This window comes from Callorhinus ursinus, unplaced genomic scaffold (assembly GCF_003265705.2).
Source record: "Callorhinus ursinus isolate GAN/ISIS: 27379988/994484 unplaced genomic scaffold, GSC_fseal_2.0 scaffold19, whole genome shotgun sequence".
In the NCBI taxonomy this organism is placed as follows: domain Eukaryota; kingdom Metazoa; phylum Chordata; class Mammalia; order Carnivora; family Otariidae; genus Callorhinus; species Callorhinus ursinus.
Genome location: NW_027397081.1, coordinates 15,693,991 through 15,719,533, shown reverse-complemented (window position 1 = coordinate 15,719,533; position 25,543 = coordinate 15,693,991). Strand labels below are relative to the sequence as shown.

Below are 25,543 nucleotides of genomic sequence, written 5' to 3'. Positions count from 1 at the left end.
ATGAGCAGGGGGGAGCAGCAGAGGGAGAGGGAGAAGCAGGCTTCCCGCGGAGCAGGGAGCCCGATGCAGGATTCGATCCCAGGACCCTGGGATCATGACCTGAGCCGAAGGCAGACACTTAACCAGCTGAGCCACCCAGGCGCCCCTCTGCCACTGATTTTAGAACTCTGGAAGCTGAAGCCTCCTCCAGTTGATCTTAGAGTATTCTATCGGGACTTTTCCTAGCTGCCTCCCTGCTCCAGACACTGAAAAATCAAGGCCTGTCTATTCCATCCTTGCTGAGACAGCAGTGCCTGCTGTCAGACTCACATTATGGGATGAGACAGTGGTGGGAGCATTGCTTCTGGGCGTTTCCCAGAAGTGGGGAAAACAGTGACTCAAACCCTAGGATTTCTCCCTGGCCTGCCCTGGAAGCAGCCTGACCCAGGGCAAGATTTTAAATGCAAATGATTTCCCCCCCAAACCACAGGTCAACAGGATGGTCTTCAAAATGGAAACAGGCTTCTAGCAAAGTGGACGGGTGAGTTCCAAACCAGTGTAACTTGCCACGCTTCTCCCTTGACTAGTTTTTCACTGGATGTGGACAGCAGAGGTGGTTTCTGTTGTTTTCCACAGGCGAGCAGAGGACTACAGGTAATGCCCCAGGCAGGGTCTCAGCCCGCTGCTCCACCCTTGCTCCCAGCTCTCCCTTCTGCACTTAACCTGTGGCGCTTTCTCATTCCCATGGCAACACGTCCCAGCGCCACACAGATCCCAAACACAATCTGTCCCTGTGTTTCTTTATCCATCAGCTTTGCCTCCTAGCAACTGGGATTTCTGCCCCCATTCTTTGCTTGCATTCCAGCAGGCCTCCCCCTGGGGAGGAAGGGCGGCTCTCCCCATGCAACTTCTCTTGTGTGACCTTGAGCAAGAACGTCCCTCTTTCTGGGCCTTGTGCCTCATCTGCGTTAAGGAGATTGGACCTTGAAGTTCTCAGCTCAAGTGTCTTCCTCCTAAGTCACTTCTCTAAATACGTGCCTCAAAGTCCCAAGTCGGGGCCTTTCGTGCCTCTGGTCTCAGTTTTTGAGAGTTACTCTAAATTCTTTTTTAACGACCAGTCCTCAGAAAATACATTTTCCTTTCTGTAGAGCTTTAGAGTCAGGACCATAGAGGTCACCTTGTCCACATTCTCATTTGGCCAGTGAGGACACAAGCGCTAGAGAAGCCTGGCTCAAGTCCACTGGTTTGTCAATGGCAGAGGCAGGACAGTTCTCTTTCCATCTGAGTACTCTGAGTACTCCGCCTTTTGGGTGAATAATTGACAGCTTTTTGCAGGGTTTTCTGCAGCAAATTTTCCAACCTTGTGTCTGTTAGGAACTGAGCTGAACAGCAGGGTAGCAAGGAAACTCCCCAACTCCATCCACACACGCCCAAGAGCAAAACCAGCACGATCTCTCACAGACCTGGGCCCGGCAGAGTCTGGGCCGAGCACCACTGAGGGCCCCTGTCCTTCCTTCATCGCTCTAGAGGCAGAAATGAGCACCTGAGCGGGAGGCAGCAGAAAGAGACCAGCCTTTACAGTCCAAGCCAATTACTTAGTCGCCCCGAGCTTCAGTTTCCCCCTCTGTAATCTGAGCATGACAATACCTACTCAGAGCTGTGTTGGGAGCACACTAGGTATTCAAATGTCCATGTCCCACAAACAGCCCCACGTTTGCAGGACTGCGCCATCAACATTCACAGTCTCTTAGTGGGTGATGCTCAGCCAACGTTGGTTCCCCTAGCCTCTCAGGATGCTTGTGCCTTCTTTTCTCCTCCGAACAACATATGATAAAGGCTCAGGAATGCAAAGTACAGTGCTGCCCAAACCAGAATTAGTGAAGTAGAGCCACAGAAGGGACAATCCAATCCAAGGGATGAGCATTTCTGATTGCCTGATATTTGGCTTGGCCTGCCTCTTGGAGATCACGGAAGGTGGTCTGGAAAGGAGCTGCAGTCTTCCAGGCTCCTAGAGACTAGGGGAGATCCAGAAACCAGGGGATGAGGGTGAAGGCTAGGGGTGGCAGTGAACAAGGACCGGAGGAGGAGCATGACTGACAGATTTGGGTGGGGAAGAAGAGTCAGGCCCTAATGCACACCTCCTTCGCCGGCCCTGGGAACAAGGAAAAAGAAGGCATTCTCAATGAGAGGACAAGCCTGGGCAACTTGTCTTTAGCAAGAAGGACACAGCATGTTCCAGGGCCAGTGAAGAGGCTGGTCTGGCTGGAGTGGAAGTTTGAGCTAGAGAACTAGCAGGAGAGAAACCTAAGGAGCCGGGAATCCCAGAATGTTCTAGCCAAGCTCAGGCTGGCCTCACCCTTCCTGGTGACAGAAGAGCCACAGAGAGTCAAGGAGAAGAGAAGGCTGTGTGGGGTCAGCATGGGGGAGTGACAGGGAGCCACGCCGGAGCCCAAGAGAGCTAGACACCGCTGGAGCAGCAGCCTAATTGCCCTTGCCCAGAGGATGGCCACGGACAACAGCAAAGCCAGAGAGAAGCTTCCAGCACAGCCTCTGGAAAGCTACTCTGTGCTCACAAATGAAAAGGCAAATAATGTTTTAGTGTCGTTATGGAAATACTTTTGACCTCTCAAACCCTCGAAAAGCAGTCCCCAACCGAGGGTCCAGGGAAAAAGTCTTGCCCCCCCGCTTCCACAAGTAGCCCAGGGCTCCCCAGGGGGTGAATGGAGAAGAACCAGGGGGTGAAGGGTCTCCCCTGAGTATGAGGACAGCTGCGTGAGGACCACAGAGTCTGTCTCCTTTGTTTCTTCTCTCCCCTCTGGGTTCCTCACTTTGTCCCCCGCTGTTGCCAATAGGCCTCGGCCCCAGTGGAGGGTGAAAGAGGTGTGTCCTGCCAAGCATGCACTTTGGATTTCCCTAGCCGGAGATTCCACTCTTGGCTCTGTATCGCACCAGCTGTGTGACCCTGGGGAAGCCTCGGTGCTGTCATTTGTGAGGTGGTTACGTTCCCTCGTAGCGTGACCCAGGGAGGGAAACAACATGTAAGGCCTCTTGCCCAGGGCCTACTATGTAATGTTCTGCAAATGGTAGCCACGAAGATGATGCTGCCTCCCTCGTCCGACCCTGCCCAACGCGGCCCAAGCATGGCTAACACAAGAAAGGTTAACAAGCCCTTTGCTTTCTCCCTGAGGACAGCTGGGCCAGGCTGGGTTTTTCCAAGAGACTGTCGTCACGGAGGAAGAGGCATGAAGTGGTCTAATTTGCAGAGTGTGGGTTTTCTATCCTGCAGCAGATGGTACCAACTGCCAGGCTCCGCAGCCCAGTTGAGGGCCTGCCCCGGCCGACCCTGTCCAAGGACTCGGCCCCTCTTCCTCCTCCTGCTCTGCCTTTCCTCCACAGGCCGGCGGGCCCCGGGGAAGAGGCAGCCCATCCCTCCTGCTCGCCTAGTCACATTAGTGCAGACAGAAGCCGCGCGTACATACCATGTGCTTCCTGGACTGGCTTAGCTCCAGGTCCTGGCCACACAGGTGCTCTCACAGCGGCCTCCCAAAGACCCTGACTTGGCTAACGCCCCAGGCCCTGGATGGGAGAACAGCTGCTTTTGTCCAGACCCCTCAGGGCTCCTAGACCTAAAGCTGCCAAACCCTCACGCCCAGCTTCCAAGGCCTTGGACATGCCTGCCATGGTCCTCCTTCCCTCCCAGCCCCCCTCGGGGGCTCACTCAGTACTTGGGGTGAGGTGCGGAAAGGGGGTGTCCAGCTCCCCTGGTCACACACACACCCACCCCACGAGCGCCTAGTGTCCTCTGCGGGGTGTCCTCAACCGTGGTCTGTGCCTTTAAGGACTGCTGCCCTGAGCCAAGCGCTTGACCTTAGCATCCTCAGCTGAGTTGGATTAAGGGACCATTTCATGCCTTTGCGAATTCCTTCTGGCTGCCTCCTTCCACAGCACCGGGAGTAGCCAGTAGCCTGGACCAGTCGGCCAAGGGCAGTCTGAGAGTCAGTCTAGTCTGGCAGCCCCTTCCTGAAGGGGGCAGAGGCTACCCCTTTGATAGGCAGTTTGGGATCAGGGAGTGGGCCCTTGGCGGTCTTGGGTGACCACAAGGACTCCTAGAAAGCCATGCAGAGCCTCGAGCCATGAAGGAACGCTCAGATACCATCCTGTGCGTGGAGGCGACAGAACTGAGCAAGGTAAGGGTCACAGAGGACCACTCTCCCTGCTTAGAGCCGGCCATGCCCGGGGCACATGCGAGCCAGGCAGCGCGGCCACTGGCCCTCAGACCCCCAGCCTTTCCCTTTCAGACTGAGTTCTGCAATCCTGCCTTTGAGCCTGAATCGGGGCCACCGTGGCCTCCAGCGGCCTCGCGGGAGGACGCTGGCCACAGCATCCCGGCTCCCTGGCACGGTAACCATCTCAGGGAGTGGCCCGCGTGGGGGGGGGCGGCGCAGAAAGACCCCGGAACGAGGACAGAGCTCTCACCAGCCCTCCCGCCCACCCACAGGTCGGCGTCCCCGAGGGCTGCAGCGTGACTGCCGCTTCTCCTGGCTGTGCGTCCTCCTGCTGGCCTGCGTGTTGGTCCTGCTGCTTGGGCTTCTGGCGGCCATCATTCTAGCCCGTGAGCACCGGCCCGCTTGGGAGAAGGGCTTCTGAATGACGTTGCACGAGCCATTGTATCCATCACCTCTGGGGAACCGGCTCCTCTGAATCCCACTCCCCCATCTTCGCCCCTCCAGAGTTGTCGGCTACACCCCTGTCTGGGGCCTCCTATCAGCCACTGCCTGCCCAAGGCCTGACCCCCAGCGGGACCACCACCCCCACCACCCCCTCCACCACCACCACCTCTCTGGCATCTGGGAACCCAAAAGGACAGCTGGAGGAGATAGGCATGAGCCCCTCACCCCAGCCCAGTGAGTATCCAGGGCAGATCTTCCTGGAGAAGAGCCCAAGATGGCAGCGGGGGGGGCGGTGGCCAGGAAGGGGAGACTTGGAAATAAAAGGGTCTCTCTCCTTTTGACCTCGGAACTCTAACCTTCATCTCTGCAGCCTGTGGGGGCCTCCTTCCTGGCCCAAGGGGCTTCTTCAGCAGCCCCAACTACCCAGACCCTTACCCACCCAACGCCCACTGCGTGTGGCACATCCAGGTAGCCGCAGACCATGCAATACAGCTCAAGATCGAAGCGCTCAGCATGGAGAGCGTGGCCTCCTGTCTTTTCGATCGCTTGGAAATTTCCCCTGAGCCTGAAGGCCCCCTCCTCAGGTGGGTCCCCCTGCCCCCAGGAGATCTCACCCCTGCCCTGCACCACTGTCTAGAGGACAGAACCGGGGAGCAGCAGTGGGAAAGGCTGGACTGGGAAGAAACGGAGAAACCTGACCTCAGGGGCCCAGCTCTGCCATCAGCCTGCTGTGTGACCTTGGGAAGGTCACTGCCCCTCTCTGTCAGATGGAGCTCCCACCTCTGTTGCCCAGAAAGAAATGCCTGCAGGATGGACGGTCGGTCGGACGGACAGACGGACGAACGGACGTGCCGGTCAGGAAAGTCAGAGCTCCCTGGGAAATGAAAGGACCCTTTTTGACCCCATCCTCCCCAGGTCAGGGCTTGAGGCAAGAGGACCGCAGGGCCTGGGCAGCCTCCACTCCGGCTGGCCCTGAGCTCTGAGCCTCCATCACCCCCAACCTGGCCCCTTGCAGAGTGTGTGGGAGGGCGCCTCCCCCCACACTCAACACCAACGCCAGCCGCCTCCGGGTGGCATTCGTCTCTGACAGCAGCGTGCAAGGATTTGGTTTCCATGCCTGGTACCAGGCTGTGACCCCCGGTAACGGTGAGTGTCTTCCACCCCCGCCTCTGGCTGCCTCCCAAGCGCCCACTTCCCTCCCCTCCAGACACCCCCGCCCCGCCCCCAAGAAAGAGGTGAAGCCTCTGGGATGTTCTGAATCCAGTCGCCCCTCCTCAGGGAGCTGTGCTCACGCTGAGTTCCCCTGCGACCAGCTCGTCTGCCTGCTGCCTGACTCGGTGTGCGATGGCTTTGCCGACTGTGCTGATGGCAGCGACGAGACCAGCTGCAGTGCCAAGTTCCTGGGTGCGGGCCCCGCCGGGCACAGCGCGGGTACTGTCTTCGGGCATCCGACCCGGGTCCGGCCAGGGCTCCCCAGCTCTGGCCCAGCCCCAAACTTGCCCGGATATTCTCCTGGCCCAGAACTTGCTTCCTCATGGGCCTGGCAGGGGCGAAGGCACAGACCCTGGCAAACTCCTGGGCCCCTCCTCCTCTCTGCAGGGTGCGGGGGGAATCTGACTGGGCTCCAGGGCACTTTCTCTGCCCCCAGCGACCCGCAGAGGTACCCTCACCAGCAGGTAAGCCGGGGCGCCACGGGGAGGGCAGTGGGGCACATGCGGACACACACCTGCGCACCCGGGTTAGTGTGACCGGGAGCAGCGTGGGAGACGCTGCCTGGTTCTTGGGAAGGTCAGAGCTCCAACAGGCAGTGAGGGAACAGCATTTAGTGCTTACCCGACGTTCCCGTGCTGGGTAAACTCTCTGAGAGCAGACAAGTTCAAAGGCCCTTCCACCACCGATGCGGAACAGCTTGGTGGGCCGCCCCCACCCGCGCCCTGCCTGGCCTGCAGCAGGGAGAAAGCCCTTCTGGAGCCCTGCCTGGATGGCCAGAGCGGGACAGGAGAAGGAGCCCTGACCGACTCCATCCGTGCCCTCCCCCAGCTCTGCACCTGGCACATCTCGGTGCCTGCAGGACACGGCCTAGAACTGCGGTTCCACAACTTCAGCCTGGAAGCTCAGGACGAGTGCAGGCTGGACTATGTGGCGGTGTATGAGACCAGCGACGCAGGGGCCCTTGGCCTCCTGGGAAGGTAGCCACCGAGCAGGAGCCCCGGAGAAACTCCATCCTCCGCAGTCTGACGGTCAAGACCTCCTGCAGACTCACACTGCCCTCTCCCTGGCTTCCAGTTCCTTCCGCTCTAAGCCAGGGGTCTCTTCACCGTCACCCTAGGAAGAGGCTTGTCCTTCCTCAGCCCAAAGCCTTTGTTTGGCATTGCCCCTGTGCAGAAGGCCATTTCCCTGTACCCTCCCTGCCTGGTTCTCCTGCCCCGTGGGGCCCACTCCCACTTCCCCTCAAACCCTCGCTGGTGTTTCCCATCTCCGACTGGCTCAAGTTCAAGCAGTTTGCTTAATTCTTTGCCTACTGAATATGTGTGTCTTCCTCCCAGGTCCTAAGTGCCATGAGTCAGCTGCCATGTGTCCCACCCCCTCTGGCACGGCCCAGAGCACCAGCTCAGAGGGAGGCCTGCAGGAACACCCCCGGGCAGCGGTGGGGGAGGCCAAGGGCCCCCTGCCCAGGTCTGCTCTCTGCCTCTGGCAGGTTCTGTGGAGCAGAGCCACCACCTCGCCTCATCTCCTCGCACCAGCAGCTGGTGGTGCTCTTTAGGACAGACCGTGGCATCAGCACCGGGGGCTTCTCTGCCACCTACCGGGCCCTCAATGCCACAGAGAGTAGGTGGCCCTGGGTGAGCGGGTGTGGCTGTGGAGGCGCCTCCAGGAGGACAAGGAAGGGCTCTGGACCCCACTCAGGGCACCGCGAAGGCAGTGTGGGGGCACAGGCCTGTCCCAAGGCACCGCCATGCCCCCTATGCCTACAGATCCCTGTGGGCCCGGAGAGTTCTCCTGCCATGACGGAGGGTGTAAGAGTGTGCAGTGGACGTGTGACACGTGGAGTCGCTGCCTGGACAGCAGTGATGACAGCTGCAGCAGCCCCTTGCTCCCACCCCCAGGTGAGAGGCCCGCCCCACAGCTCTGGGGGGGTGGGGTGGGGAGGCTGGAGCAGGCTGGGGCCCATTCATAGAAACCCCACTGGCACACTTCATAACAGCTCACCCCTGTCCTCTCCGATGGGGGGACTCCACAGAGTCCGGGAGGGATTCTCACCCGGTGGTGGCAATGGTACTTAACGTCACCCCCAAGGCAAGTGGGAATCTGGGAGTTGATGGTTGGGGCTTCAAGAACCAGCCCAGCCTTGTCACACAGAGAGCCCCTCTATACAGCCCACCTCAGAGAGGAAGGTGAGGGGCGCCCGGCTGGCTCAGTCCATAGAGCATGCGACTCTTGATCTTGGGGTCGTGAGTTCAGGCCCCACGTTGGGTGTGGAGCCTACTTAAAAAAAAAGAAGATGACGATGAAAGTGAGAGCAGGGGAGTTCCTTCCAGATGCCCAGCAGGCCCTGCCAATGTCAGTGCCCCATGCTCCCGAGATCAGAGAGACACCTGCATCATGCCCAGGGCTGGTGAAGGATGTTTGGGCAGGCTCTTGTGGATAATGGGCACCTGTGATGTGTGCAAAGCATCTCCCCATGTTATCTCGTTTGACTCCCACAACAACCCCCAAATGACCCAGATAGAGCGGTTGGGTGACTTGCCCCAGGTCACCAGCCTGTGTACCCTCCCCCAGTAATTCTTCCCTTACAGAGCTGGCTTGCGAGCCCGTCCAGGTGGAGATGTGCATCGGTCTGAGCTACAACACCACGGCCTTCCCAAACGTCTGGGTGGGCATAGCCACCCAGGAGGAAGTGATGGAGATCCTCAGAGGTTACAAGGTGCTCTAGGCAGAGATTAGGAGGGACCCACAGGAAAGTGGAGGGAGCCTCGGGAATGGGGTGCTTGAGGGCTGATCTCCTCCTTCCACAGAGCCTGACAAGTCTGCCCTGCTACCAGAGTTTCCGGAGGCTCCTCTGCGGGCTGCTTGTGCCCCACTGCACCCCCATAGGCAGTGTCCTTCCCCCCTGCCGCTCTGTCTGCCAGGAGGCTGAGCGCCAGTGCCAGTCTGGCCTGGCTCTACTGGGTACCCCCTGGCCTTTCAACTGCAACAGGCTACCTGAGGCGGCTGGCCTGGAGGCTTGTGCCCAGCCCTGACCCTGAGGCAGGCCCCTGCCCCTCTGCCTGCCCATCCACCTTTGTCGATCAGGGCGGGCAGGCAGGGGACTCTGCCCATCCTGTCTGAAGCCTCCCAGGGAAGGAAAGAGAAGTCCTCCGCAGGGCTAATGGGAGCTTCCCTGTCCCTTTCCTTGCCCCAACACCACACAGTGCCATTGCCCGTGAGGACTGCTTCCCACCCAAGCCTCTGACTCCAATTTCCAATCTACTGCCTTCCCCTCTGGGGAGACCTACTTTTTCAGGTTCTCCACCACCTGCCTTCTTCTGACTCTCACTTATTCAACAAAAATGTATTGAGTGCCTAGTAATGTGGCAGGCACTGTTCTGAGTCCTGGGGATCCAGTTGTCCAACCGCCTCTAGAACTCTCCCCCTCCGTTCTCAGCTTCTATTTCCTTTGGACTAGTCTTGTCCTTGGTCTGTGGCACTGCACCATCTCTCCTTCTGGGCTCCTTGGAGCAATGGGTGCCCCGAGTGTCTGTCTCGCACAGCTCTGCCTCCCTGTGCCCAGCTAAGACTCCCTCCCCCTCCTTTCTCCCCCAAACCTTGGCCGGCGGCCGGGCGACACCACGAGTTATTTCCCTGCTATTTCCCGGCCGGGAGCTCTTGGCCCCTGAACAACTGGTTTCCTCTTGGAGTCTGGGAGGAGCAGAGCGGAGCCGGCAGGGAGTGCACCCGGACCAGGGGAACGCCGAGGGCAGGGGACGCCTGGCAGGGGAGACGCGCCGAGGCGGGGCAGGGGTCAGCTGGAGGGTCTGGAGTAGCGAGCGCCCCACGGAGGCCCCGGGAGACGGGAGGGGGTGAGTGTGGCGGAGCGTGGGAGGGGGGTGGGGGCGGGAAGGGCTGGGGGAAAGTCGGCGCGGGCGGGGCACGGGGTGGGGTGGGGGGGAGCGGCCAGCCTCTCCTGTCCCCCTCCACCCGCCGGCGCCCGCCGGGTCCCTGGCTCTGGGGGCGCCCCCCCCCCTTCATTCCCCCGGCGGCCGCTCAGTCTCAGGCCCGTGGCAGTGGGGTGGGGACCCACCCGGCTGCGCCGGGGCGGGGAGCGAGACTGGTGGCGGGATTCTGGGTCCCGACTCCCGTCCCGCCTGGCCCGCAGACTGCGAGAGGACCCCGGCGGCCGGAGCCCCCGTGCCAGCGCCATGAGGCCGCTCGTCGCCCTGCTGCTCCTGGGCCTGGCGGCTGGCTCGCCCCCGCTGGACGACAACAAGATCCCCAGCCTGTGCCCGGGGCACCCCGGCCTTCCCGGCACGCCGGGCCACCACGGCAGCCAGGGCCTGCCCGGCCGCGACGGCCGCGACGGCCGCGACGGCGCGCCCGGGGCTCCGGGAGAGAAAGGCGAGGGCGGGAGTCCGGGTAAGAAGGCGGCGGGGTCGCCGTCCACGGGGCGGTCCGCGCTCGCCGGGCCGAGGGCCGGGGCTCGTGGTCCCGCCAGGGGGCGCCGCCGGGCTCGGGGAGCGGGGCGCTGGGAGGGTGACGCAGCGCGCGGCGGCCGCAGCTCCGGGGACCGTCTCCTGAGAGCGGCGGGGCCCGGGGTTGGGGAGGGAGGGGAAGGGGCCGAGCGGCAGGGCGGCCCTCGCCCAGGAAGTGGCGGCCGGGAGCCCCAGACAGGGTGGGAAGGGTGCTGAGCGGCGCCCCCCGCGCCCCCAGCCGCCGCCGCCACTCTGGCCCTAACCGCGCCCCGCACCCCCACAGGGCTGCCGGGGCCCCGGGGGGAGCCCGGGCCGCGAGGAGAGGCGGGACCCGTGGGAGCCAGCGGGCCTGCGGGCGAGTGCTCGGTGCCTCCGCGCTCCGCCTTCAGCGCCAAGCGCTCCGAGAGCCGCGTGCCTCCGCCATCCGACGCGCCCCTACCCTTCGACCGCGTGCTGGTGAACGAGCAGGGACATTACGACGCCACCACCGGCAAGTTCACCTGCCAGGTGCCCGGGGTCTACTACTTCGCGGTCCACGCCACCGTCTACCGGGCTAGCCTGCAGTTCGATCTGGTGAAGAATGGCGAGTCCATCGCCTCTTTCTTCCAGTTTTTTGGGGGGTGGCCCAAACCAGCCTCGCTCTCTGGGGGCGCCATGGTGAGGCTGGAGCCAGAGGACCAGGTGTGGGTGCAGGTGGGCGTGGGTGATTACATTGGCATTTATGCCAGCATCAAGACAGACAGCACCTTCTCGGGATTTCTGGTGTATTCTGACTGGCACAACTCCCCTGTCTTTGCTTGATGCCCACTGGAAAGTGAGCGGTGTGACACTGACAGCCACATCATCCCCGGAGGGCTGGCCCCCCCCTTGGGATGTTGTGAACGACTCCAGTCCTGCTGCTGGCAGAGAATGGGGACAGAGGCTGTCTGAGATCAGGGCTGGCAGTGAGGGGCAGTGGCTGGATTTCTGCCCAAAACCAAAGGAGCGCTCTGTGCTGGCAGGTGTGGGTCCCCCAGTTGCTCTGACCCAGAATCCCAGAGGTGGGGGTGCCCTCTTCCTGGTGTTCTGCTTCTCTGGGCCCTCCCTTGTCCCTCCTATTCCTGGGCCCTTTTCTCAGAGATTATTCAATAAAAAAAAAAAAAGTCCTACTGGCTCAGCTCAGCCTTCTTTAGTGGTGGGGATGCCCTGATGGTGAGGATGGGGGAGGGGAGAGGGAACGAAGGGGAAGATATGCAGGGTGGTGCTCAGGCAGAAGGAAGGGCTCTTGGGCTGGGTGAGCCCTGGGGCAGGAGATCCAGGAAGCAGGCCCCGGGGAATGAGAAGCCGCTCCGTAGGGCTGTCTCCTGAGTTGTGTTGGATGTGGACAGGAGTGCTTGGCTGAGGAGGGTGCCCTTCTGGCATGGGGCTCTGGCCACCTTTTTCTGACTCAGAGATGTCATACGAACTGCGCGGGGGCTACCTTCACCACACACACCCCTACCCTGATCAACAGTCAGGGTCCCCGGGTTTGCAGCTGTGACTGCTCTGGCTGCTTGCCCGGTCTCTAGGTGACTGTAAAGCTATTTCTCTGTCCCCCACGCCAGGGAAGTGGTGTGTTCCGGGGTGGCTAGAGATAAGTCGTTTCTGAGCTGACCACAAGGGGGCGTCCCAACTCCAGAATGCAGCAAAGATCCTGGAGAGCTTGAGCTCGCGACTGCTAGGGTAGTTAGGGGGAGGACGGGTACTGAGGTCGCTAATGTAATTCCAGATGGGGGTGCAGGAAAAGGGGGTCCTTTGCTCCCAGCTCAGGAAGTTTATCTTCTCTCATAAAATGTTTATCCTCACATTAAACAGAGACTGGAAGGAGCCAAGCCTCCCCTTGCTCAGCTCCCTCTCTAGGGTTGGGGGGAGGGGAGAAAAGCCCTCCTCAGGCTTCCCAACTCCCAAGATGGATGTGGTGAACTCCCCCCACCGTGCTGGGCATAGCCTGGGTGGGCCGCGCCACTAAGTCTGAGGCCAGCCACAAAGCCCCTTCAAGGTTCCCCTCCTCTGACCTTCAGAAGCCAGCCCCAGCCCCACCCCCACCCCAGTGACTAACAAACCAGGGCTTGCCAGACCCACAATCAGTTCAGCCTCTCAACCCCAGAGAATGTGAGGGGCCTCTTCTCAGTTTCTTTCTGACCTACCCTTCCTCCCCCTCCCCGCCAGAACCGCCCCACAGCTTCCAGAAGGCTGCCCCTGGCATTATGCTCCTAGATTTAACATACAATTATGTGGGAGTGTCCCCCCTCCCTCTTGCTGGGCCTGTGAGGGCAGATATGAGGGTGGGGACTGGGGTCGGGTCTTGGGCTTCAGCTCCCAGCTCTCCGCCAGGAGGCCTCATGGCCCCGCTCCAGCCCAAGCGAAACAAAGACAAGCACCAGGCTCCTCCAGGGATCAGACAGTAGATTGGACTCCAGGCAGCAAGAACCCCAAATTCCCTCCTGGGAAGTGCAGCACTGAGAAGCTGGGAAGCTGACTCAGGGGATGAGAACGTTCACACTCCTCTCTACTAGGGCTTCATTCTGGCAAAAGCAGGAAAGATAGGGAGGGCTTTCCAAAAGCCAGGTGTATGAGGCCACAAATTGGAGGGGGCGAAAGCTAGTCCAGCCACACCTGGCACGGGCTCTCCCCAAGGCATAGTGCTCACATCCTATCTTATCTCCTCCCCCACCAGATCCCCCACAGACCACAGTAACTCCAGCAGGACTGAAGGACCCTGCTGCAGCATCAGTTACTGTGACCAACTGCTCACCCCTGTAAGGATGCACACCGAGGCTGTCAAGAGCTGTCAACAGAAATGTATTCACCAGAAACTGGGCCGGCAGACCCATCTGGGCCAGACAGACCCATCAGGGAGCTGCATACTCCTAGGCTGGCCCCTTCCGTATTTGGACCCTAGTGAAATGTGCACAGTCTGACCTCCCCAATGCCCGGGAGAGACAAACAGAAGGGAAATGCCACTGTTCTCTGTGATGTGGGGAGTGAAAGGGGTAGGAGTAGAAATCTGGTTATCCCTCCTGAGGCTCCCAGTGGAGCTGGGGTGCCAGAGGGTAATATGGTCCCAAAGCCAGGTGCAGACACCCACCCCCCCGAGGGGTAAACTCTTGATCCTAGCTGTTGGATCGGGTTGGGAGGGAGCCTCATAAGATCAAGACAGGCAGAAGTGGTAACTCTAAGGGCACCTGAGAGATACTATCCCCGAGGCCTACCAGTGCACAGGTGCTCTGGCTGAAAGCAAAGGTTCAAGTTCGTTCCAAGGCCCTTGAGTTACCAAAACATCCAAACGACAGTGATGTGTTGTGGCTGCAGAAGCTGGGGAGGAAATGGGGAGGGGCCAGGGAGAGGACCTGCAAGTTCCCAAAAGAAAAACCAGAAGTAGAGGGGGAGCCCCAAAGGTTGGCATCTGGATGGGCCCTGGCAAGCTGGAGGGGAGTCCACAGCAGTCTCAGGGCCTTGCATAGTGACACACTCACCACCTCTGGCATCACACAGGGACGCACTGGGTAAGGAAGAGCTGTTACCCTGCCCCACCCAGCTCATAGTCTTCCAGAGTTATCCTATCTCAGTGTCCTGGACGTACGGATTGGAGGCTCGGCGTGACGGCCATGGGGGCGGGAGGGGATTCAGGCCAGGAACCAAGAGGTCAGGTGTTAAAGCTGTCCTAGCGCAGGTGGCTTCACGGAGCATGGAAGAGCGGGCAGGCAGGAAAGGCGTCTTCAGAGGTAGACGTTGAGGGTCTGCAGAATGCCCCGGCGGCAGAGCGGGCAGTTGCGGTGGTAGATGGGGTGGCGCATGAGGATTTCAGTGCAAGCCTGGCACAGGCACAGGTGCCGACAGGGCAGAAGCAGCACTGTCTTGCTCTGGTCCTGGCAGATGACACACTTCTTCCGCTCCTCTTGCTCCTTGAGCAACTTCCAGGGGTCTTGCCCAGCTACAGACTCCTCCTCATTGAGCCTCTCCCGGCCACGGGCAGGTGTTGCTCTGGCCATCCCGACCTCTTCCTCCTCTCCTACCTCTGATCTGGGCCCTGCTTCGGGAAGAGTGTCCTGTCGCCAGGTCCTGGCTGAAGGCACCCTCCTCGGGCCGCCCTGAGGGGCCCCAGGAGCCCCTCCCCGGTTCGGCCACGTGGCCAGCTGCAGGCTGCGGCTCCAGACCCGGCGCCAGGCCTCCAAGTCCAGGGCTAGGCGAGACAGCCGCACGACATCCTCTCGAAGCCGGTGGTAGGATGGCCAGGCACAGAGCTGACTGAGCGCCCGGGTGGCCAGGCTCAGGGTGAGGTCCGGGTGCAGCACAGTCACCATCACTGCCAGCACGCAAGCCAGCAGCACCAGGCCGGTGACGTTGACAAGCACGAAGCTGGTCAGGAGGCGGGCAGCTGATGCTAGGAGCTCCAGTGCTAGCTGGCAGGGGGTCCAGAGGAGGATGGCCATGGCCACGGCACTGCTGGAAATGTGGGCTAGGAAGGCAGCTACAATGTCCGTCAGCCTCCACAGTGGCCCCATCACTGCATCCCACAGCGCCAGCATCAGGGAGAAAAGGTTCTGAGTGCCAATGAGGCAGATGTTGACCAGGCTGTTGATCACGTAGGCCACCAGGCTCATGGCAATGGCACAGATGTCACAGGCCTGGCGCAGCAAAGCATGGCCACTGGAGACCACATTGAGAACACCCCGGTGCAGTATCTCCCGGCTCCTCAGTGCCCCGTGAGACGCCAGGTGCCCCAGGAGCTTTAAACTCTCCAGGCCAGAGCAGCAGCTGTACAGCAAGGTACACAAGGCCTGCAGGCCCCCAAAGGTGAACCGGACCAAGGCTTCGATCAAGGCCAGCAATGAAAGCAGGACTCCGCGGCCCAAGTGCAAAAGACTAGTCAGTACCGTGTGTGGCAGGTTGTAGATGAAGGCCAGGAGCCAGGCCAGGGAAGCCAGAAGGGAGGACACCAGCAGGAAGTTGAGGTCCAACACCAAGGTCAGCAGGTCCAGCACAAGGCCCACCCCATTCACTATCATGTACACAGCCTCCATGATAGGGCTGTGGAGGTTAATCCAAAAGGAAGTCTGGCTCCAGGCTGAGGGGGGGTGTCAAGGCTGATAATATTTGGGGACGTCAGGGATTAATCTGGAAGGGAAGTGAGCAGTCTCCAAGCCAGGGAGAACCAAGAATCTGAGGAAGAAGTGGGTTAGAGCGAGGTGGAGTCTCAGTGGAGGGAAAGGGGGCCAGGCGCCAGTCCAGGAGTCCCGGTTTTGAAGGCGGGCTGTCTGGGAGGGAAGAGGCCAAACATCTCTAAAGTGGAGCTGAGCCCAGGCTGGAGGAGAGAGCTCAGCTTTGGAGGCCTGGTGGTGGCGAACCACGGCCGGGCAGTGGGTCAGACCGAGAGGAGGCCGGGAACGGATGGTTTCGGGCCGGGGCCGGGTGGGGGCGGCGCAGGCTGGGCGCGGGCTCGCGGTCCAGCTACGCAGGTACCCCTGTCCCCGCCCGGCCCCCGTCCTCTGGGCTCGCGGCGCTTTGCGTCCAACGCGGTAGTGGGAAAGGGAGTCAGCCTCAGCAAACCCCAATCGCGGCCTCTACTCCGCTGGGCGCCGCCATCTTGTGTGCGAAGGGGTGGGGCAAAAAGCGTGACAAGGGGGGCGGGACGACGAACTCCGGCCAATCGTTGAGAAGCAACCCGCTGGAAACATCGAGCACTCATTGGTCCGTTTGAACAGCGCCCAAACGTATTTACTCTCCAAAGGGAAGGGCGGGGATAGATTGAAATCCCCGTCCCCTTGAGGCGGCGATTGGTCAATTGACGGGCAGAGGCGGATTAAGCCTTCCTCCTAGCCCCGCCCCCAAGCGGAGCAGGATTTTGGACGGGGCCAAATACCGGTGCTGTTCTTCGTCCTGGCCCCCGGTCGTGAACTTTTTAGGGAGAGTTGAAGGTTACTACCTCTGAGCTGGGCTCCGGGATTGCACCGCCACCACACCCTCCTCAGACTCGCTGCCTCGTCCTCCTCTATTCATTCATTCATTCATTCATTCAGTCTATCATTTATTGAGCTCCTGCAAATACACTGGGGATACAAAAAATGTTTAAGAGGGTGTGCCTGCTCTCGAGCCGGTCACAAGGGGAAACGTATTGTTACAGGGGATTCCCAAACTGCTATTCCAAACTGTTTCCTCCAGCGTCATCAGCTTTTCTCCGCATCTTCAGGAGATTATCTCATTGTCTTTACGACAAGGAGACCACAGACCAGAAATAGCTCACAGTCCTTCACTAGTCCCTGTTAAATTGTTTACTTAAACATTCTAGTTAGATATCTACCCCTGGGCGGCTCTAGGTTCCTCAATAAGTTATCCTTTCCTTTAATATTCAAAATATATTTGAGACCCCATCCCAAATCTGTTGGGAAACCTGGTATTCTCTACTACTGCCAAGATACTTACTTGAGGCTCTCATCCTTCCCCTGGTCACCATCGCTTTAATTTCCTGCTTGTTTGAGCGCTTCATCTCCATCCTGGCCTGAACTCCTAAAAGTGTTCGTCCCCCTTCACCCACCAAACCCCAAACGCTACCTGAATCCCTCACCCCCCAAAGCCCCACTGATAGGAAGCTGAGTTATGCAGCAAGCCTTAACTGAGATGTGTCAGTTGCACCAGGGGTGACAGCACAGTGCAGAGCAAGGACTGCAGTTTCTAAAATTCCACTGGTTTTTTTTTTTTTTTTAAGATTTTATTTATTTATTTGACAGAGACAGACACAGCGGGAGAGGGAACACAAGCAGGGGGAGTGGGAGAGGGAGAAGCAGGCTTCCCGCAGAGCAGGGAGCCCAACGTGGGGCTTGATCCCAGGACCCTGGGATCATGACCCGAGCCGAAGGCAGACGCCTAACGACTGAGCCACCCAGTCGCCCCTAAAATTCCACTGGTTTTGCGCCAGCCTCTCTCTCACACCTGTCAGGCCCCAACTTATTGTTTTCTCTGGGGAGACATGTTTTCCCTTCCTCTTGGGATTTCCTCTCCCTTTCTTTAGCCATCAGACTACAACTTCCTATTTTGTTATTTGACTTTACAGCACAGTCTGTCTCTACCCCCAACCCAAGCTAAACTCTAACCACAAAATGCTAATCTCTCTAAACAAGGGAGAATAATATAAGGATTTGTTTTAGCCTCCTGCTCAGAGCATGGTCTGTGGTGGTTATTGCTGCTGATGCTTTTACTGTCCAACTGTGCCTTTTCCCCCAATTTCTAATCCTGGCAAACACACCCACCTCCCCTTCAAGATATTTGATCTCCCCACCCGTAACCTGTCCTCTTCAGAAATGTTAGCTGTTCGATGAACACCTCCTGTGTTCCTAGTCTGTCTTCCTGCAGCACTTGATACCATTGGCCACTTCCTCCACCCTGGGCCCCTGGACATTACCCTCTCCTGTATTCTTTCATGGCTCCCTCTCCTTCCTACCTGATGATTTCCAAATCTGTGCCTTCAGCCTGAATCTCTCTTGCAAAGTTTAGGTTGCAACATAGACAGCACCTGGATATTGCACTGGTGCTTCAGACTCAACATGTCCAGGGGCACCTGGGTGGCTCAGTCGATTAAACATCTGCCTTTGGCTCGGATCGTGATCCCAGGGTTCTGGGATTGAGCCCCTCATCAGGCTCCTTGCTCAGCGGGGAGTCTGCTTCTCCTTCTCCCTCTGCCTGCCGCTCCTCCTACTTGTGTTCTCTCTCTGTCAAATAAACAAATAAAAATCTTTAAAAAAAACACACACACACTTAAAAAACAAACAAACTCAACAAGTCCAAAACCAAACTCAGCAAACTTGCTGTGCCTACACTGTGTGCAATTAACCAGCCAGCTTTCCACAGCAAGAAAGACCTTCTCGGCAAGATCCTCTAAAACAGTATTTCCATTAGTTGGGGACCAAAGCTTCCCCTCTGAGTGATTTGAGACTCACCAAAGCCACTTTGGTTTTGTTTTTTGTTTTTCTTAAGATTTTATTTATTTGACAGAGAGAGACACAGCGAAAGAAGGAACACAGCAGGGGGAGTGGGAGAGGGAGAAGCAGGCTTCCCATGGAGCAGGTAGCCCGATGCGGGGCTCGATCCCAGAACCCTGGGATCACGACCTGAGCCGAAGGCAGACGTTTAAGGACTGAGCCACCCAGGCCCCCCTCACCAAAGCCACTTTGAATGAGCTATATAACCTTTGACTCAGCTGGTGACACAGCTGTGGCAGACAGAGGTTATGTGCGGCCACAATTCTTGTGACAAATGAATTGCTGTACTACAAAATGCTCTCCCTTCTTAAGCTGAAAAGTACCATGTGAACACAATGCAAAAGAAGTGCTGGGATGACGCCCCCTTGAAAAAAGCCAATGTACTTCCCTGTGCTGAACGATTATAAACCATTCCCCTTGAGATGACCGTGGAAATGGTGGTTGGGTTTGGAGTCAAGTGGCATCTCTACTAACTTGATCATGTTTCTTTCTCCTCCAGGACTGCATTTCAGGTAAGAGCCTCTTCAAACCCACAGTTGCCAAAATGGGAGTCACCATCTGTCCAGAGGCTGGAGAAAGAAGACGAGAATGTTGGTGGAAAGAGCCAACGCCAACTGACAGTAAGAAGTTCAAATTGCTTACTAGTGTGAGTTGCAGTGATGGAGAAGATCTGCAGCCAGATCTTAAGAAAACTGAATGCCTAGAGGTACTCTCTATCCTTGCAGAATTTTATAATGGAAGTTGTATCGGGGAGTGGGGTCAACTAAAGCCCTCGGGCACCTTCCCCCAGGTTTCTGCTTTCTGCTGTAGGGCTAACTTAGGGATTTTGTTTTGCTAGGTGGGAGATGCTCACAGGAAAAATAAAAGGGGATTTTAGAGATGGGGTAAAACCATGAAAGAATGTCCAATTCAGAGGTCTTGTTTGTGGTATTATGTGTACTATCACCCTCCCCATTGGCTCCCCATCAAGCATTCAGTATAATCTATACTACCTCCATGGTTTTTAGAGTTGGATTTTTTTTCCTTTTTGATCTAATTTTGCTTTTGACTTATACAAATCATTCACAGCTTCCCAAAGTCAAAACTATATTAAAAGGTACATTCATAGGTTTGTTTTCATTCTGCCCCCACCACCCTGTTCCCTCCGAGCACCAGCTAAAGGCCCCGCAAATCACCAACATACCAAAAAATGTTTTCCTTTGTCATTCAGGATCCAGGGCTTGGCATTGGCCCAGCAGAACTCATAACCCTAAACATCAGCTCTGCTAATGACCCTGTTCAGGCCCAAAAAAGCCTTTTTCTGAATCTCATAATGTCCTGGAAACAGGAGGTGAGTGTGTCCAAATGCCACAAACAAAACTCCTGAATTTTTATGTGGGGGAGGATTTGAGTAGTTGAAGTGCTTAGGTAAGAAAAGAAATACATTAATTACCTAGTCAAATCCTCTTGCTTTTCTTCTTGTTCTAATTTATGGTTCCAGAAGTACTCAGAAAGTAATGCAATAGCTGAGGAACATTTGCAATATTAATTCAGATTTTTTAAATGTGTATATAAATCTAAATGAAACATGCATATGTATTTAATAGGTTTTAGCTCTGTTTTGACGTAAGGAAAGGACTGAAAAAAAGCACCCCATAATTTTAGGCATTGATTTAAGACATTGTTGGGGGTGGGGTGCCTCGGTGACTCAGTCGGTTAAGCATCTGACTCTTGATCTCAGCTCGGGTCTTGATCTCAGGGTCATGAGTTCAAGCCCTGTGTTGGGCTCCATGCTGGGCGTGGAGCCTACTTAATTAAAAAAAAATTTTTTTTTGAGGGCAAGTCAATGATGATAGGACTGACACGGTTAGCAAAGGTAAAGGGTGAACAAGGTCATTTTTTGAACCAAAAATCCAGAAGCATTTTTGTGCCACGTGCCGTGTATGGCACATGGTTGAACTTGTTACTAGAGCTCACATCAATTGTGCTGACCATGATGGCATTCTCTGAACAATAGAAAGATTATATACAATGTTTTCTGGATCTGCCCAAAGATGAAACATCTTGGAAAGACATACATCACCTTTGGCCTTACTACCTCTCTGGGACACATGATGGGAATCCTGGCTAGGAGCTGTTGAAACAAGTAGATTTAATGTAGATGAGATATAAAAAGAACTTGAAGAGTGAAGCAAAACAACAGATTTTCAAAGAGCAAATTATGGTCTCAGGTGGAAAATGAAATTACTCTTTTTTTTTTTAAAGATTTATTTATTTATTTTGAGAGATTGAGAATGAGAGAGAGAGAGAGAGTACATGAGAGGGGGGAGGGTCAGAGGGAGAAGCAGACTCCCCGCTGAGCAGGGAGCCCGATACAGGACTCGATCCCGGGACTCCAGGATCATGACCTAAGCCAAAGGCAGTCGCTTAACCAACTGAGCCACCCAGGTGCCCGAAATTACTCTTGAATATGCACTATTCGCAGATATTTGAGATGGACTGTTGTATAATATTAAAAATATTGAGGGGCACCTGGGTGGCTCCATTGGTTAGGCATCCGACTCTTGATTTTGACTCAGATCTGATCTCAGGGTGGTGAGATCGAGCCCTGCTTCACGCTGGGTGTGGAGCCTGCTTAAGATTCTCTGTCTCCCTGGACTCTGAAAAACAAACTGAGGGTTCTAGAGGGGAGGGGGGGATGGGTTAGCCTGGTGATGGGTATTAAAGAGGGCACATTCTGCATGGAGCGCTGGATGTTATGCACAAACAATGAATCATGGAACACTGCATCAAAAACTAATGCTGTAATGTATGGTGATTAACATAACATAACATAATAAAAAAAAAAAAGATTCTCTGTCTCCCACTCCCTCCACCCCTCCACCCCTCCCTCTCTTCTCTCCTTCTCTAAAATATGTATATACATATAAATAATATTGACAAAAGTTTAGCCAAAAAATCTAAATCGGTTTGGTTATTTTACTTTGTTTACAACTGATGAGGCAATAGTAATACATTATTTCTTTTTACGATTTTATTTATTTATTTGAGTCTAGAGAGAGAGAGCACGAGCAGCGGGAGGGGCAGAGGGAGAAGCAGACTCCCCGCTGAGCAGGGAGCCCGATGTGCGGCTCGATCCCAGGACCCCAGGATCATGATCTGAGCTGAAGGCAGACGCTTAACTGGCTGAGCCTCCCAGGCTCCCCTAACACATTATTATTATTATTAACTGAAGTCCATAGTTTCCATTAGTGTTGACTGTATGGGTTTTGACAAATGTATATACCATTCAGTGTCATATGGAATATTTTCACTGCCCTAAAAATCCCCCTTGTTCCACCTATTCATCTCTTCCCTCCCTCTCCCTACCCCAGCTCCTGGCCATCACTAATATTTGTACTGTTTCCATAGTTTTGCCTTTCCCAGAATGTCAAATCATTGGAATCTTACAGTACAGAGCCTTTTCAAATTAGCTTCTTTCACTTAACAATATGTATTCAGGGTTCTTCCATGTCTTTCTGTGACTTGATAGCCCATTTACTTTTATCTCTCAATAATATTCCGCTGTAGGGGTACCAGGGTGGCTCAGAAGGTTAAGCGTCTGCCTTCGGCTCAGGTCATGATCCTAGGATCCTGGGATCGAGCCCCACATTGGGTTCCCTGCTCTGCGGGGAGCCTGCTTCTCCCTCTCCCACTCCCCCTGCTTGTGCTGTCTCTCACTCTCTCTCTCTCAAATAAATAAATAAAATCTTTAAAAAAATAATATTCCACTCTATGGATGTACCTACCCATTTGTTTATCCATTGTACTACTGAAGGACATTTTGGTTGCTTCAAGTTTTGGCAATGATGAATAAAGCTGTTGTAAACATCCACGTGCACGTTTTTGTGTGGACAGAAGTTTTCAGCTCATTTGGGTAAATACCAAGAAGAACAATTGCTTGATCATATGGTAAAAAAAAAAAAAGTTTAGTTTTGTAAGAAACCACCGAACTGTCTTCCAAAGCAGCTGCACCATTTTGCATTCCCACCAGCCATGAGTGAGAGTTCCTATTGCTCTACATCTTCACCAGTATTTGGTGTGGTTGGTGTTCTGAAATTTAGCCGTCAGAAATTGATGTGTAGGAGCATCTCATTGTTGTTTTAATTTGCAATTCCCCAATGACAAATGATGTTGACATCTTTTCATATGGGTATTTGCTGTCTGTATATCTCCTTTTTTTAAAGATTTTATTTATTTATTTATTTATTTATTTATTTATTTAGAGCGAGCGAGCGAGCAGTACAAGGGGCAAAAGGAGAGGAAGAGAGAGAATCTCAAGCAGACTCCATGCTGAGCATGGAGCCCAGTGTGGGGCCCGATCCCATGACCCCAAGACCATGACCTAAGCTGAAACCAAGAGACAGATGCTTAACCGACTGAACTACCCAGGCACGCAGTATTTGTCTTTCTCCAACTGACTTATTTCACTTAACACAGTACATTCTAGTTCCATCCATGTCATTGCAAATGGAAAGATTTCATAATTTTTGATGGACGAGTAATAGTCCATTGTATGTATGTGTATATATAGGTATAGATATATGCCACATCTTCTGTATACATTTTTTTTTATGAGGTGTCTGTTAAGGTCTTTGGCCCATTTTTTAATTGGGTTATTTTCTTACTGTTGAGTTTTTAAAGTTCTTTGTATATTGTAGATACCAGTTCTTTTTTTTTTTTTTAAGAAAGATTTTATTTATTTATTTATTTGGGGTGGGGGGAGAGCTCAGAGGGAGAGAGGGAGAAGCAGACTCCCTGCTGAGCAGAGAGCCTGATGCGGGACTTGATCCCAGGACCCTGAGATCATGATCTGAGCCGAAGGCAGGTGCTTGACTGACTGAGCCCCCCAGGCGCCTCTAAATGACAGCTGTTTATTAGATATGTGTTTTGCAAATATTTTCTCCCTGTCTGTGGCTTTTTGTCTCTTCAGTCTCTCAACAGTGTCTTCCACAAAACAGAAGTTTTTCATTTTAACAAAGTCCAACTTACCAATTTTTTCTTTCATAGATCATGCCAAAAAGTCATGCCAAACCCAAGAGCATTTTGATTTTCTCCTATGTTATCTAGAAGTTTTATAAGTTCTGTCTACGACCATACCACCCTGAACGTGCCCGATCTTGTCTGATCTCGGAAGCTAAGCAGGGTCAGGCCTGGTTAGCACTTGGATGGAAGAGGTTTTATAGTTTTGCATTTTACATTTAGGTCTATGAGATTAATTTTTGTGAAACATGGAAGGTTTGTGTCTAGATTAATTCTTTTGCATATAACTATCTAGTAGTTGTTTTACTTCCCAAGGGATTAAATAACTTCTTTTAAATTCTAAAATACTTTCTAAATCTAAAGAAGCTACATTCTAATAAACTTATAAGGACACAAACTTGACAGGACACTCTGTTAGCAAGGTTCTGCGGAAACAGGCACTCTGGTACATTGCTGGTAGGAAAGCAAAATGTTACCCACCAATGGGGAGGAGTTTGGCAATATCTACAATATCTACATGTGCATTGTTACAAAGCTGCAGTAATGAAGACAGTGTAGTAATGGCATAAGACAGACATTCATATAGACCAATAAATAGAGAGCCCAGAAATAAACTCTTGCATACATGGTCATCTGATCTTCAACAGGAGTGTTAAGACCACTCAATGGGGAAAGGACAGTCTCTTCAACAAATGGTGTTGGGAAAACTGGACAACCACATGCAAAAGCATGAGTTTAGACCCTTATCTTATACCATCTTCAAAAATTAAATCAAAATGGAATACAAACCTAAACATAAGACCCAAACCTATGAAATTCCTAGGAGAAAACACAGGCAAAGTTTCATGACATTGGGCTTGGCAGTGACTTCTTGGATCTGACACCAAAAACATAAGCGATAAAAGAAAAATTAGACAAATTGAACTACATTGAATGTGGAGGGCCTTGTGCCTCAAGCAACACAATCAACAGAGCAGCAAGGACAGTCTACAGAGTGGGGGAAAGTGCTTGCGGGTTATGTATCTAATGAGGGTTGATGTCCGGAGAACTCCTACCACTCAACGGCAGAAAGTCACATGGGGGAGGGGATTGTGTGCAAGACCTGAATGGACATTTCTCCAAAGATGATGTGTGTTTGGCCAGCTGACAAATGGGGGGAAGCTTGGCATCTCTGGTCATCAGAGTGGTACTAGTAGGGCTGAGGTGGGATGTCATCTTGTACCCAGTGGGATGACTCCTATCAAGGAAACAGAAAATAGCAGGTGTTGGCAAGGATGTGGAGGGGTTGGAGCCTCCTTGTGCACTGTTGGTGAGATCGTGGAGTGGTGCAGCACTATAGAAAACAGTATGGAGTTTCCTCAACAGATTAAAAATAGAACCATCCCATGATTCAGCAACCCCACTTCTGGGCATATAAGCAAAAGAATTGAAAGCAGGGTCTCAAAGAGATATTTGCACACCCATGTTAATAGCAGCACTATTCACAATAGCCAAGAGGTAGAAGCAACCCATGCATCTGGTGACAGATAAATGTACAAATCAAATGTGGTCTACACATCCAGTGGAATACTATTCAACCATAGAAACAAATGAAATTCTGATACATGCTACAGCATGAATGAAATGTGAAGTCATTATGCTAAGTGAAAGAAGCCAGTCACAAAAAGATGAATACTGTCTGATCCCACTTATATAGCTATCTAAAGTAGGCAGATTTCTAGAAACAAAGTAGAATAGTGATTACTGGAGTCTAAAGGAAGAAGGAAAGGGGAGTTTTTGTTTAATGGATATAAAGCTTCAGTTTTCAAGATAAAAAAAGTTCTGGAGATCTATTTTACAACAGAATATACTTACCACTACTGAACTGTGCACTTACCAATGGTTAAGATAGTAGATTTTATGTCATGTGGGTTTTTGGGTTTTTTTTTTTTTACCATAACTAACAAAACAAAACAAAAACCTACATATGCCTTTACCCTTTGACCCAGCAATCCACTTCCAGGAATTTACTGTTAAGACACTTTCAACAAAATAAAAATTTATTGTAACATTATCTGTAACATTGCAAAATATTGGAAATCATCCAAAAGTCCAAAGAGGAGATTGTTTGACAAAACTATGGTAGGTAAATCCAGTGGAGTACAATGCAGCTGTTAGAAAAAAGAAAGCAGGGGGAGCACCTGTGTGACTCAGTTGGTTAAGCATCTGCCTTCGGCTCAGGTCATGATCC

At 54.1% G+C, this 25,543-nt stretch overlaps 3 protein-coding genes across 3 annotated transcripts; 2 read left to right on the top strand and 1 right to left on the bottom strand.

Annotated features, from left to right (window-relative positions):
* Positions 1–4,112: 4,112 nt before the first annotated feature.
* Positions 4,113–9,085, top strand: MFRP (membrane frizzled-related protein). Its single transcript, XM_025893348.2, has 13 exons — positions 4,113–4,166; positions 4,278–4,380; positions 4,478–4,591; positions 4,710–4,883; positions 5,020–5,233; positions 5,665–5,795; positions 5,928–6,053; positions 6,249–6,325; positions 6,690–6,838; positions 7,348–7,478; positions 7,625–7,756; positions 8,447–8,574; positions 8,666–9,085. Exons 1-13 carry the CDS (start codon positions 4,113–4,115, stop codon positions 8,888–8,890), a joined length of 1,758 nt encoding a protein of 585 aa, XP_025749133.1. The 3' UTR covers positions 8,891–9,085.
* Positions 9,086–9,538: 453 nt separating this feature from the next.
* Positions 9,539–11,457, top strand: C1QTNF5 (C1q and TNF related 5). The gene is made up of 3 exons (XM_025893844.2): positions 9,539–9,709; positions 10,006–10,262; positions 10,602–11,457. The coding sequence occupies exons 2-3, from the start codon at positions 10,049–10,051 to the stop codon at positions 11,117–11,119; spliced, it is 732 nt and encodes a 243-aa protein (XP_025749629.1). The 5' UTR covers positions 9,539–9,709; positions 10,006–10,048; the 3' UTR covers positions 11,120–11,457.
* Positions 11,458–13,122: 1,665 nt separating this feature from the next.
* Positions 13,123–15,928, bottom strand: RNF26 (ring finger protein 26). The gene has a single exon (XM_025893913.2). The coding sequence runs from the start codon at positions 15,358–15,360 to the stop codon at positions 14,056–14,058; it is 1,305 nt and encodes a 434-aa protein (XP_025749698.1). The 5' UTR covers positions 15,361–15,928; the 3' UTR covers positions 13,123–14,055.
* Between the last annotated feature and the right edge of the window lie 9,615 nt (positions 15,929–25,543).

Bases quoted from the DNA above. Each gene is read 5' to 3' on its own strand.
- MFRP (XM_025893348.2), top strand. From the start codon at position 4,113: ATGAAGGAACGCTCAGATACCATCCTGTGCGTGGAGGCGACAGAACTG. The intron at 4,884-5,019 runs GTGAGTATCCAG...TCATCTCTGCAG, and splicing joins GAGCCCCTCACCCCAGCCCA to CCTGTGGGGGCCTCCTTCCT. The intron at 5,234-5,664 runs GTGGGTCCCCCT...GGCCCCTTGCAG, and splicing joins CCTGAAGGCCCCCTCCTCAG to AGTGTGTGGGAGGGCGCCTC.
- C1QTNF5 (XM_025893844.2), top strand. From the start codon at position 10,049: ATGAGGCCGCTCGTCGCCCTGCTGCTCCTGGGCCTGGCGGCTGGCTCG. The intron at 10,263-10,601 runs GTAAGAAGGCGG...GCACCCCCACAG, and splicing joins AGGCGAGGGCGGGAGTCCGG to GGCTGCCGGGGCCCCGGGGG.
- RNF26 (XM_025893913.2), bottom strand. From the start codon at position 15,360: ATGGAGGCTGTGTACATGATAGTGAATGGGGTGGGCCTTGTGCTGGAC.